Consider the following 14,606-nt stretch of genomic DNA (forward strand, 5'->3'; position numbering starts at 1 on the left):
ATAACCTTAGCAGTCAAAAAATAATTATTTTAATCAAGTGTTATTCATAGTTAATTAAAATCTTAATTGCTGTGGAACAAATTTAGATTTATGCACATTACTATCGAATTTTTATAGAATGGCTCTACAGCTTAGTTTTGCATTGCACTTAATTTTCAAAGACTTTAAAATTAACCAAAATAAATACATGTTCTTAGCCAGTTGGAATTGTTAAGAAAAAGCATTAGCAAAAAATAGAGCTTTGTCAAAATCTGATCAAAATTCTTTTCAGAGACTTTTGTGGTGGAAAAAAAAATTACTATTGAAATGAACTGGTAGGATTTTTTTAAATGGCTGAAAACAAAATATGCAGCTAGGTATTTCTAACCTTGACTGAAACAGGAAGTCTTTTTCATTCACACTGCAATGATAAAGAAGACCAGAGACCTCCTCTGCTGTTTTTTTTTTTGTTTATTTGTTTGGGGTTGTTTGTTTGTTTGGGTTTTTCTACTGAATAGAGAAATCAGTGGGGATTTAACTTTGAAAGATAAGGAAACCTCTAAAATTCTAAGCAAGTTCTTCATGTGTTCACAAATTACCATGAAATTCCAGTTTATTCAAATTCAGATTAGCTTTCAACATAGCTAGAATAGATAGACAAACCACTCTTCGAACAAGCAAACTGTATTATGGATACACTCTCCAGTAAGAATCTTCAATACGTGCTACTCCAAAAGCCTTGTCCTCGACCTTCTGCTTCACATTTATACGTACCAAAGTTCTGGTCCTCACTGATTCAGAAAGAGGTGGTAAATCTTTGTTGAGGCTAATTCTTGCCATCATTCTCACCAACAGCTGTAGTCTTTTTCGATTTTCTGGTGGCAGCAGGAGACAAGATATCTGAAGAGCTTCTACAGCCTTGCTGTGTTTTTGCAGCAGTCCTGGTTTATACAAGATCAGGAGGTAGGGTAACATTTCTCAGTTAAGTATTTCCATAACATTTAACACAACATTTCTATATTAAACTCCCCAAATTCCTTTTTTACTCATTCAAGACTGCCTTAGAACTTCAGTTCCCAAAGAGACTAGGAAGATATTCCTAGAGCTGGACTACTAGAACTGGGTGGCTTGTTTAAGTATTTACATGTCCTTCTGATGCACTGGAAAATATTAATAACCATAACAAACAATTCTAAATATTAGGATACATGAAAAATGATAATGTTTTGATTCATCCTTTGCACTTTAATTCCCCTCGGTTCTAAATGTACCTGAGATGGTATGCACAGGTGTAGCAACCACAATAAAATGTTAAGCCTGTGGCAACAATCAGAGAAACATAAACGTGCTTATGCATCAGTGACATCTATGACAATACCGACATGTCCCTCACACCTGTAGGGGTTAAACTGGTGCCTAACTCTGCTTACAGACTCTTGAGAAAACAATTCCGTGAGCATGGTAGAGATATTTGAAGACTGGACATGCACAGTAGAATCTGATAATAGTTTAGATCTCATCTATAAAGAGGTCTGACCACCACCATTTTGGGTTTATAAGGTTGTGCAAAGGAAGCATCTATTACAAATTTGCCTAAACAGCACTAAAAAAAGTCAGGAAGCAAAATACCTGCATGACTGACATCTAACAGTAAAATTCTATTAAAAAAGGAAGAAAACAAATAGAGACTTTTTTTTCCCATAGGATTATGGAGGTTGGAAGAGATCTCTGGAGAATATATAGACCTCTTCCCATGCTCAAAGCAGGTTCATCTACAGCAAGATGCCCAGGACTATGTCCTGAATACCTTCAAAGATGGAGATTCCACAGTCTCTCTGGTCAACCACTTCCACTGTTTGACGACCTCCCAATTAAAATGCTATTTTCCTTTATATAAATGAGGTTTCCTGTACTTCTGTTCCTGCCCATTGTCTCTTGCCCCGTCATTGGGTATCACTGATCTAACTCCTTCTTCTTTTCTCCTCCCATATCAATCTTTTATACACATTAATAAGATTCTCTCTGAGCCTTCTGCTTTTCAGGCTAAACAGTCCCTGCTTTCAGCCTTTTCCTATATGGCACATGTTCCAAGACTTAATAATTTTTGCTGTGTTTACTGGACTTGCTGACTAGCGCTGAGAAAGTATCTCCCTCAACCTGCTGGCAATACTCTCAATGCAGTTATGAATGCTGCTGATATTCTTTGCTTCAAAGACACATTGCTGGCTCATGGTCACATTAGTGTCCACCAGGACTTCCAAGGACTTCTTAGCAAAGCTTCTTTCAAATCAGGCCCCCCCATCCCCAGCATTCACTGGTGCATGGACGTTTTCCTCCCCAGAAAAGGACTTGGCAATTCCCTTTTTTTTAACTTTATGAAATCCCTGTTTACCTATTTCTCTAGTAAGTCAAGGTCCCTCTGCACAGCAGTACAACCCTCTGCTGCATTTAGGCACTTTTCCCCATTTTGCAATATTGGCACACTTGGTTAGGGCACTCTGTTCTTGTTTAGGACAGAATGTCCCATCATCCAGGTCATAAATGAAGTGTTAACCATTACTGGCCCATTATCAGCCCTGGGGTACTCACCACTAAGGGACAGCCAGCTGAATTTTGTGCCACTGATCACAACTCTCTGAGCCCAGCAACTCCACTGATTTCTGAGTTTACCTCACTACCCACCTTTTCAGCCTGTACTTCCTGAGGTTGCCTATAAGGATGTGATGAAGGACAGTGTTGAAAGCTTTACTACTCTCAACATAAACAGTATTCACCACTGCTATCACTTCATCGACCATTTTGGTCAATTCCACACTGTAAAAGTGGAACTGTTATTAAAAAAAAAATGTGCAGTAGTTAGTAGGGCAGCACTTAGAGACAGTGTTTGAAGCAGACTGGTAAAGCACTGTAGTTAATTTTCAAAGCAACGCTTTCTCCAACTTCAAAGAAAATTTAACAAGCATACTAGTGCATATGTTTAGAAGATATGATTCCATATTATCATCTCATTTTTTTGTGAAAGAGATCACAATACTAATTTTTGACTTTTTGAAACAGTGCACAGTTTTCATTGATTTCCATATGAACACTGGTATGAAATCGTTCTCTCAATTTTCCATCTGAGAAATTATGGGAAATAAAACTCCTAAAACCTGAAAAATATAAAAAACAATGGCAAAGCAAACAGAAATAGAGTATGAAAGGAAAGGAATAATTTTTAAAAATATTATCAAGAATATTTGTTGTCTAAAAAAAAGAAGACAGAAATGGAACTATATTTAGAATGAAGAAAGATTGTGAACTAAGAAAGTATAAAAATACTAAATTCCAGAAAGAGAAGTGTTATTCTGAATTGTTTTTCATCACAACACTTTACTAAAAGCAATGTTGTTCGCAGGAAAAGAAGTTAAAAAAACTGACATGATACAAAGCACGCTTACTTTTCAACTCAGTTTTTTTTTTCTGAAATGCACCCATATAAAATGTAATGAAATATTTTCCCTTTTACTGTCTTTCAATAGGCCATCTATAGGATGAGAATAGGTGAATTTAATATAGTGTGAACTACTGAAAAGTTATAGTTAATAATGAAACCACTGCTTCAAAGAAGCAGTGGATCAGTTATTGTAATTTCTAAATTTAAGCAATGAAGGATTTCAATTTCCTTCAAATGTCATATTTCCAGGGTTAAAAACAGTGCTTATAGCCCTAATCCTTTCTAATCTAGACTTTAGTCAAGTAATTTCTAAAAGCTTATGAGAATTTTTAAGACATTTAAGTATTTGTAAAAAAAGAAAAATCTGTTAAAATCCATCTCTTAGATGCTAAGCAATGAACAGAGGCATTTAAAAATGAAGACAAGGAATGGAAGACTTTTGAACTATTGTGATCAAAAGGATACAAATATCACCTTGTGATATAAAATAAATTTAAATATTAAACTGTTTTCTATGTAGAATGGAAAATTCTACATAGCTAAAGAATTCAGCTGTGATACTATTTAAGTATGGTAAATTAACTCCAGGAAATTAAATCTAAAGAATAATTTTTTCATTACATCCCAAACTACTTACCTAACACACTAACAAAAACATCAAAAAAATGAAATGTGAGAAGAGGTTCTTTCATCTGGTCAAAGTAGTCGACTATAGTTTTGAAAACATCTCTTTCAAAGCCTACATATGTAGGCTGCTTCAAATCTGAGCAGCTGGGCCCTACGAAGAAAAAAAAAAGGGGAGGAAAGAGAGGGAGAACATTGATTTTAAGCTACCAACCAGATCAGCATTTTCTAATTCAGTTCATGCAAATACACCATTAGAGGAAAAAAAAAAGAAAAGACTCATTCTTCAAAATAAGTGAAATTTTATTGATCTACTGAATTGATCTATTCCCAACAGGTCTAGTGAAGACACATAGTGGAGGAAAAACATGAACAGAATAGTTAAGCCATTATATACTTCATTGAAATAAGCTGCACTGGAAGGAGAATACATGCTGGCAAGTCTTTTCCAACTTTGTTTGGGCAATTTTCATAAAAAATAGTGAAGGTGAATATAAACAGGATTTGATAAAGTGGTAAAGGCACAGTCAATTCAATTGACTTTCACGGGGGTGGGCTGTTTGTGGGGTATTTTTCCCCCTCCTGAATTACTTACAGTTTGCTAGACATTTCATTGCAGATAATATCCAGTGAGGTAGTTCCTCTGCATGGGGAAGAAACAGACAGAAATTAAAAGGAGGGAAAAAATTAGAAAAATATCTAACTGTAAGATAAAAGCACAGTTGAAAACACTATAACAAGTTCCTCCTGTGTAGTAAATGAACTGACTCCACAGTCAAGCTATACCTTAATGTAGGATCTAACTTGATCTATAATTCAGTATCTTAATCTATAATTCAGTATCTTCAGTATTCCCTGTCAACCACGTATGCATTCTGCTCTTGCAACTCAATCAGCAAAATGGATCATATCACAAATCCTTAACCTACCCTAAAAAAATCAGACAAACTAATTCAAGCTATACCTTCACCAGTGTAATACAGTGAAGTGTTTACTTTGCACTGAAGATGATGAAAAGCACTTGTATATTCAGTTCTGTCATTTCTATGAGGCTGAAGTTAATACTTTGAAGTGCTCCAACCGTCTTTAAAATGCCCACATACACATTCTGAAGGATGTTTTATTCACAATCAAACCAGGTTTTAACATCAAACTTAATTCCTCTACAAAACTTGTGAAAACCATGGTGGCAATAACAGTGTGATATGTCAGAGCAGCAAAGATGCTTTATTTTCTCCCTGATGTGGAACGGAGTTCTAAACGTGATACTATCTTCACAACACATTGACAAAATTTTTTAAGTATCTCTCAGTGTATATTTTGGTTCTCTCCCAATTTTTAATACATTTTTTCTTCATGTAAACACTCCAGGCAGTTGAAAGGGCAGGGTTGAGAAAGCCACCTTGAACTGAATAAAATCCCTATCTTTATAAATGATAAAAATTTGCTGCTCTTCCACCTTCATTTTTCAACCCTAAAGCTGGAATATGTTTAAGAGAGTAAATCAGAAATAAACACTGACTTTTACAAATGGGATGTCAGAGGAGAACAATGGCCTTCTACTTTGTAAAAACCCTAGTACAGATGTGATCATACAAGTATAAAGATGCTACAGGCTAGTATAAATTCATCATCATCATCATCAATAAATTAGAACTAATACTTTATACTAGTAAACTACAATATAAAAAATTTAAATGAAAACTTCTAAAATACTCACTTGATTTGTCTTCTAAAGTGACAATGCCTTGCTTATTGACATTGTATGCATTTTGAACTATATGTTTTGAATTCACAAGTTTTACGTCTAACACTTCATCCAGAGAATCCAAACCCAAGACCTTTTGTAATCTGTAAAAACACATAAATACATTAGTTCACACATCATCTAATCTGGAAAAAGCAAACATAAAGTATTTGGATAGATACAATTCTGAAAAAAAGGAGGCCTCCATTTCATAGAGAATATCTCCAGTTGGATGGCAGCCATAAGGATCGAGTGCAACTCCTGCTCTTCACAGGACTACCTAGATTCACAGAATATCCTGAGCAAGAAGGAACCCACAAGGATTCCAACTCCCGGTTTGCGTATCACAGCCCCAAAAATCACACCATCGCCTGAGAGCATTGCCCAAACACTTGAACTTTGTCAGGCTTGGTGCCGTGTAAACTTTCCTGGGGAGCCTGTTCCAGTGCCCAATCACCCTCTCAGCGAGGAACCATTTCCTAATGTGGAGTCTAAAGTTCCCTGACACAGCCTGATTCCATCTCCTTGTTTCCTACTGCTGGCCACCAAAGATCATCTGCATCTCTGCCTCCATTGAATTTGTAGACTACAATGAGGTCACTCCCCAACCTTCTCAAAGTTGAACAAACCAAGTGACCTCAGCCTCTCCTCCTAAATGTTGCCCTCAAGACCTTTCACCATCTTAGTTGCTGTCCTCTGGACATTCTCTATGCATGTTGACAGTTTACCTAGAAGGATACTGCAAGAGCCAGTATCAAAAGCTTTGCCAAAATCCAAAACCAGCACATCTATTGTTTTCTCTTTGTTCCTTGGTCAAGGGGGACCTCGTCATAAAAGGAAATTGAAGTGATCAAGCAGGACTTTTCCCTGTTGAAACTGTGATGGCTTTGATCAATGACTGTGTTGTCTCTCAAGCATTTTTCATTAAATCCCAAAATAACCTTTTCCATCATTTTACCAAGCACTGAAGGGAGACCGACAGGATTGTAATTACCAGGATCTTCACTCTTAGCCTTCTTAAAACTTGGGAAAATATTTGCCAGGTTTCAATCAATTGGGACCTCTCTGGGCTCCCAGGTCAGTTGAAAATAATGGAGAGAGATCTGCAATGACATCATCCAGCTCTTTCAGTACTTTGGGATGAATCCCATTGGCCTCCACGGATTTAAGTGCATCCAGCTGGAGTAGCAAGTTTCAAACAAGTTCACGGTGGACTGCGATTCTCCCATTTCTCCCAGTCATAATCTTGCAACACAGAGCTCTGGTGGTCCCCGGGGTCCATCATCACCCCATTTTTGCTGGGCTAATACCATTGCTCCCTGGTCAAGCTGGGAGGGTTTCAGGACCCTTTCACACAAACTACTGTGCCAACCCTGTTTGCTAGTGCTCCATAGGGGTCTCTGTGTGAAGGAGGGGCTTGGCCACCATTGTCCCTGGCCCTGTTGCCCAGGTCCCATCAGGCTCATGTGAGCTGCAGGTAGAGACTAGAGGGTCCCTCCACTCCCCTGCAATCTCCATCTTTGAGGAAACCTGGCAGTGCACATGCACTAAAGTACACGCCGCCAATCGTGCTGTCACCAAAGCTGCTTGCCTCAGCATCGAGTTCATTACATGCACATAATGTGCTAGGTTTACATTAAAGTAATCATTAGTAAGGCCTCAACTGTGCTGTAATATTAGCTAATGTGTATTACTTTTTACCCCTGCATAAATTGTCTTAAACAATGACTTCAACTTTGCATGGGATATTGCTTTTGAATATACTAAAGAATATCTGACTCGCAAAGCCTTCAGCACTCAAGTAGATACTCCATTTATCTCATACAAAGTATTGTACTTGACATTGAAAGCTTTCATAGTGTTGCATTCCTACTTAAGTGCTTCTATTTCATAGAAACGAGAAAAGAAAGAAGACTCAGAGAAAAAAGTGATCAAATAAGACAAAGCCCACACAACAAAAGGACTAGCATAACACGACATGAAAAAGTCAAAAGGTACCAAGCACAATAAAATTTTTTTGCAGACTTGATTTGCTGAATTTGTTAGCCAAATAACAAATTGAGTAGCAGAGTGTAGTATAATCTAGACACTACAGCTTTGAAGGCAGAGATGAAAAGTGAGTGGGTGAAATTACAAGGATTACCAGAGAAGACAGTCTATTACCTACTACACAGTGTTACCATAACTTGACTCACAAGTATACTCACTGTGACAAAGTCATGGATTTCCATATCTCTTCTATATTTGTTTGTGTTAGCTCTCTGCGGAACACAAGTTTGCATGCCGGTACTTCCCCTATAGCTATACTGTGTCGCTTGTACCACATCTCAGAGTTCTGAAATCAGAAAAAACTCTCCTCATTAAGTGGTGCCTTTTCAAGTATTAAACAGTATATTACAACTGTGGTACAGCATTTCAAGCATTCCTAAATTCCAGTAAAATTTTCAGGATGCAAGTGAGTGTGTTTCACAGCTGTGAAACATTTTTCTCGATCACACACACATCTTTTCTCAATTCCTTAACTTGTCCAAAGCCAAAAAATTATGTGTATCAGGGTAACCATTAAAGTTGAGGAGTCAGTGGCCTTTAATCCTGTGTTCAGGTCATCTCCATGATAAAAATCAGTTCATCTACCATTTTAAGATTACACATCTGCTTATGGAAAAGTTCTTGGAGAATTATTAGATGAAATACCAAGGAATTAGAAACAATTTATCCTTTTTCAGCATATACTGATCATAACTAAACATCAAGTTCATTAGCAGGTTTTATATTTGAAGAAACTAAAAGCAAATAGCTACATCTGAAGACACTCATCAGTCCATCATTACAACAGAATAAAGTAAAGCTGAGAATGCAGAAAACTACTATCCTTTACCCAACCTTCAATCCAAGCTTGACACTTGAAGATTGTCATTAAGGTGTCAGTGGATGGACATACAATACAGTTCGTACCAGCAACATACTTTTCAACACAAAACTCCTAGTCATTCCCAGTTCTTCGATTTGTATCACAGAGCAGTGCTAAAGCGCATTAAAAGTATTACTTGTGATCACAACCAAACCACAAACTACACTCCAGGAATGCACTTAATTACTCCAAGTGCTAATTGTCTGTCTTTTCATGACACTAGACTAGAGCTACTTTGAAACAAATAGCACCCTCTGAAATTAAGAGTCTGGTCTTCCATAGCACTCTCTGAAATTAAGAGTCTGGTCTTCCACATCAGTATTTCACAACACAGATCCATGCTCATCAATCCACATACAGCCAGTAAGTGCTCAGATTGATACTGGAGCAAATCAAGATGCACCATTTACAGGTATCTGTTTTCTTCAGCATTCCAGTGGAAGATACACCTTATTATAAACGAGCTAGCAGAAAGGAGCTTATACCTTTGCCTCAGTTACTTCAACTTACAGTTCACTGTATTAATCCAAATTGCCAATGAAAGAGATTTTGAGCTATGCCAGACTGCATGCTGTTGCATCTGAGTCAGATGCATAGAGGCAGTCTTTTCCTAACACTTATCAGGGCAGGATGCTTGGATGGAAATTTAGAGCAGACAACTAGAAGCTGTAGCATGTTAAAACTTCAGCAGAGACTTGCTCAGTAGTTAAAATACTCTATTCTCTTCACTAGTCTTTGGCACTCTCTTTTCTTTCCTAATCTTCTACCTAGTATTGAAGTTCTTAGGACCATATTTTTCCTCTTCAGAAACTTGCTGTACATAAAAAGTGCACTTGATTTGCACACAGTTAATTGGATTGCAAATATGGAATAACCATTCATTCAGAAACTTTAGATGTCCAGCAAAATGGTAGGAGATGCTTTTCCAAACAGTCTATGGATCACCAAGAAATCCAAGGTCAGTGTCCTGCACTGAAATGCAGTAATAAAAAGGCAAAAATTATTGAAGAAGTTCCAAGAGTTCACAGAATACGAGAACACACACATACAAGATACACTGGAGGAAGGATTTAGAATATACATAACTACAAAAGCCTAGGCTTTTACCATGTCCAGGAGTTGACAAAATTTTTAAAATAAAAGTATTTGGCATTTCATTTTATAATCAAGTATTTTGTGCCACAACAAAGAGGTCATTAGTTTGGTTTTGCTTTCCAAATATGCTTATGTCTGGGGAAGTGAAAACTGGGTGTTTTACCATTGTGACGGATTTCACTGGGATGTGTTCTTGAGAAGTGCCAGCCTTCGGTTCATTCCAGTCTGGAAATTTAATTATTTCCTTTCCACATGAAGGTTTCTTTGGATATGACTTCAGTGGTGAGGAAGGAGGAAATCTACAATTAGAGAATATTTTTAAAGCCTCTGAACACCAACCTAATCCATATTTACTAATGTAAAACTGTAGTAGGCCGTCACATGCAGAAATACAACAAATGCCTTGGACATTCAGTGTTCCCTGGAGACTGGTATTAAGTACTATGTAAAACACAGTGAGGTGCCTTGTTTGGCCTCCAGCTGCTGCTCTTGAACAGTTCAGGTCCTTTGCACCTCCCATGACATAGTTGAGCCTTGGGTAAATGTCTGATATTCCAGTGCATTTCATATAGCACCAGCTGCCTGTACACAGACAGCTGACCCAGGTCATCACTAGAAGACACAGATTCTGCTGAAAAAGCTGCAGGTAGGATTTCCCCCATGTCAAGTGTGTTTTTAGCACGCATATCCTAAAGTAAAGGTACATATCTAAGACACATGACCAATATTTGTATTTAATTAAAGTGCATGCAAGTGTCCACACAAAATTTTATCAACATTACTATGTTCTTTTGTACTCACATGCTTCCAATGCAAAGACTATAACCTGTAGTTCTCTGGAGTCTTTTTCCATCTGTTGTGCAGATAACTAATTCACTTTTTAAGGCATTTCAAGAAGTGCCTTGAAGAAATTAGCAGAAATAAGCCCTAAACCAGCCCTTGTAGAAAACAAGGAAAACAAACTATCCAGCTTAATCAGAATCAAATTACTAAGCCATGCACAAAGGAGTCAATGACAGCACACCACAAAGACAAATCAGTTAGGTGGCAACACAGCTTCAGACTGGCCCAGACCTGATCTTGTTTACTATCACTCCTAGGTCTTAGATGCTGAGATTCCTGATGCTTCAAGAAACTACTTAAGCCTCACTCACTCTTTTAATCTGAATGTAAAAGAAAGTTATGTCTGTGATTTTGCAACAAGAGCTTGTACACTGCTGGATAGCATGCATATGTATCCTACTAGAAAGATACACTCAAAAAATCCTCAGGTTTCTCCATCCTGTCACGCAGTTCCAATAAGATTTAATTAAGTTTAATAAGTTCTTTATTTAGTGTTGTATTGCAGCGTTGTTAGTCCAGTAGTGTTACTCTGCATGGGTTAAACACACAAGGGTTTTTACCATGAATACTGAGACCATTTGGCATCTTCCACAGTGCTCTTCAACAGAGTATATGCAACACAGAGAGATATCATTTCCATCAGACAAACTCTGAGAAGGAGCGGCGAGCATCTCATATTAATCCTGCAAGATTTACTCTGCCTTTTGAAAGTAAACCAGATTAGATGGCAGATGTTCAGCTGTTGACTGTTCTCAACCATTTTTCAGATACAGTTTCTTAGAGTTTGATGTTAACCATCTGCAGCCTTTTTCTTTTGCCTTATACTATTTTCAGCAGTTCCCTGTTTCATCTCTATTTCTTCACAATTTTAAGCTTTGTGCCATTTGCTGCCCTGATTCACAAACAATCAGTGAAAGAATGAGTTCTTACAAGGAGGAAAAGGAGGTGTACATTCCCCTTTTTCACACAGCATTACAGTAAGATCTAGATGAAGACAAGTTTTTGGATGAACAATGAAAACCCCCTGATTTTATGATGAAAAGATTAACGTTACTCAAATCTAGGAGCTGAGGAGCATTCCAAGCTTGACACATCAAGATCAAAATGGTTTACAGCCAGCTACACTAGTTTTAGGAATCTGTACAAAGAGGAAATAGAGATACCTCTTTGTGTCCAGAACAGAGGACAGAGAACAAGGTCAACCAACATTGGTACCAATGGTATAATAATTATTAGAGCTGCATTCCAAAATTTTGCTATCAATTGCTTTTAATAGAATTGCTGCAGTTCAAAAAAAATGTAAAGCCTGACAGCTTCCAAAACTGTAACTTCTCACTCACTATTGTAGACTAAACTGAGCCAGTAGGTCAGAAAAACCTATGTGTCTGTGTGTTCTATTTTCAGAAGTCACATTAGATCTCACCTTCATATTTAATACTTGCCAAATACCCTCAAGCAAATCAAGATTTGACAACATCTCTTTTGCATACTCTGTGAAGTGAAGAAGAGCAGACAGCCACACTTATATGTGAAGGTAATGAATGACAACTGTGCACCACAGGATACAGTCAAAGCATATTAACAGATAAACCTACAGAAAAAGCATATAGTATGTCAATATTTCCAGAGTAAGCACTGTCAGTGAAATGGACTCGTACCACTACTTGCATCAACACAGTGAAGATAAAAAAATACTATTTTGAATATATAACATTAGGAAAGTCCACCAGAGGGAGCCGCCAGGACATGAAATGCATGAGTAAAATGGGCTTGAAAATCAATGTTTAGTTTCATAAACAGGGAAAACCCCACATTTTGATATCTAAAGCCATGCGTAAAATACATAGCTTATTTATGCAGTAAGCCCAGTCAGAGAAAAGCTGGCTCCAGTTCAAGACGCATGAAAGGCAGTTTTACTTAAAAAGTTCAATTAGTCATTTATCTTTTCAATGGGAAGTGAAGAAAGAATATCAAAACAAAATACATAACAAAAGAGCTCTCTTATTCAATAGCAGGTCATTAGGCAGAGCACACAGAAAATTAAAAGAACAGAAATATTTCACCCAACCAATTTCCACAGCCTGCAGCCCAGGCAAGTCATGCCTGAAAATACAAATGAATGAAAGAAAAAAATAAGTTGAATGTGTCAGGATGCTAACATGAAACAAATGAACAAAAAATCCCACAGCCTCATGAACATGGCAAACCCAAACCAAAGAGACATACTGTAATACCAGCAGTTACCAAAACCCATATTAAATCTTTTGACGAGAGTCCATGTCCAGAAAGAAAGGAGACACCAGCAAAAAAAATCTGTGCAGGTAGTGCTCTCATTTAGAATAGGCATATCAGGACTGGGCTAGGAATGTACCAAACCAACAACACACCCAGCACCATGTGCTGCAGCAGAACCTAACTCCTTTTCTGACTTGGTTCTAACAGGTAAAAAACCCACTCGATACCACCCCTTTATATTTAACCTTATTAAGGTCAAAGACCTAAGATCCTCTGCAGCTCTTCTTGTCTTCCATGCCTGTTTCCCAACCAGAGCTGATCAACAACTAGCTAAACTGTCACAATCTCTTGCCCTTCCATAGCAGCCATAAGCAGATGGCCAAAGAATTTAAGAACAAGCACACATGATACTTCCTCAACATCCTTTTGCAGCCTTCAGTCACATTCAGCTCACAAACTGCAGAGCCTGTATTGTTTCGAGATACTTAGCAAGGGATTTTCTTGGGTGAGATTCTCAAAGTGTCTTCAGAAACGAGACCTTTGATACACGTGTCCTTCACACTTGAGTCACAAATTCTAAAATTTAACACAAATCTGATCCAATCTGACTGTAAATAACTGAAGTGCCATAAACCTAACATAAAGCACAGTACTTTCAGAAAAAAGTGCCTTGACGCAAGTTTGTTTATAACCAAGGAAAAAAATTACAGCATACAAACCTCTTATTTTTTAAGTCTTCCAAATTAATAAATAAAATTATGAGAGTAATAATGAACAACTGCACTTACAGCACAGGCATACAGACCAAACAGCAAAAAAGTTTAGGTTCGGTCTACACACAAACTGGAGCAAAAGAGCAAACTGAAAAATAAACTTCATCCATAGCAAGTGGGAATTCAGTATTATTTATTTTCCCAAAGAGGATAGTAAGAAAACATGATCTAAAAATTAATATGTGAAATTTAATTATGCAGTAAAATCTATAATAAGTAGAAGTATAGGCTTATTGCTAACTTACTTTCCCTATTACTTTGCATGAAGATAACTCCCATTTCCTTAAAAAGAAGACTTACCATGCTAAGTTACAAATCCGTACTTAAGATAATGGTCATTTTTATACTTTTTGTGCACTGAACAACACACTACAAGATGGTACAAATTCATAACCCACAACTTCTGGACATCCAAACCTTAACTGAGGTCACAAGAGGTCAAAGAATCCACTCCAGTAACGCTAAGTTTTTCTCACAAAGAAAAATCTTTTCCTCTGTTAACAAGTCACCAGTTGAGAGGCTAAACAGTAAGCAACCAAAGCTTTGTCTCTTCTATGACAATTTCAATCTATAAACTAAGGACCATAAAATAGGTTACATCATTAATTACTTAGATTCAGAAGACTTTTCTCTCAGAAGGAGCAGAAACAGCAACCAAAATACTCATGGGGTTGGGGGAGAGGGAGGACAACTGGAGCTGGATGAACAATGGCAGTCTCACTTCTATCTACATCACCTTGATATGTATTCTTCCAACACCAACAAACCTGATGTCTACCGACAGAAATCAGAACTTGCTACCTTGTGAAACTGTAAAAGATTTTGTTAGTATTTACAGAATTTAACTGAATAGAAGTGAAGAAAACTGAAGCCAAACATTAAATCTTGACAGTTACCCATTTCTAAGAAAAATAAAGTCTTTAAAAGGACGGGGGGGGGGGGGGGGGGGGGGAGAAACAAACA

At 37.3% G+C, this 14,606-nt stretch overlaps 1 protein-coding gene across 1 annotated transcript in view; it reads right to left on the reverse strand.

The window, feature by feature from the left end:
- The window catches only part of DEPDC1B (DEP domain containing 1B), an 18,931-nt gene that overhangs the window by 3,296 nt on the left and 1,029 nt on the right, over nt 1–14,606 (reverse strand). Inside the window, exons 3-8 of the mRNA XM_027635320.1 lie at nt 9,956–10,091; nt 7,994–8,121; nt 5,760–5,890; nt 4,635–4,682; nt 4,053–4,193; nt 754–920 (exon numbers count right to left, since the gene is read on the reverse strand). Of these exons, the coding sequence (XP_027491121.1) occupies nt 754–920; nt 4,053–4,193; nt 4,635–4,682; nt 5,760–5,890; nt 7,994–8,121; nt 9,956–10,091 (751 nt within the window). The remainder of the gene's footprint in view (nt 1–753; nt 921–4,052; nt 4,194–4,634; nt 4,683–5,759; nt 5,891–7,993; nt 8,122–9,955; nt 10,092–14,606) is intronic.

Source organism: Corapipo altera, unplaced genomic scaffold (assembly GCF_003945725.1).
Source record: "Corapipo altera isolate COAL_440 unplaced genomic scaffold, ASM394572v1 61411, whole genome shotgun sequence".
NCBI classification, from domain to species: domain Eukaryota; kingdom Metazoa; phylum Chordata; class Aves; order Passeriformes; family Pipridae; genus Corapipo; species Corapipo altera.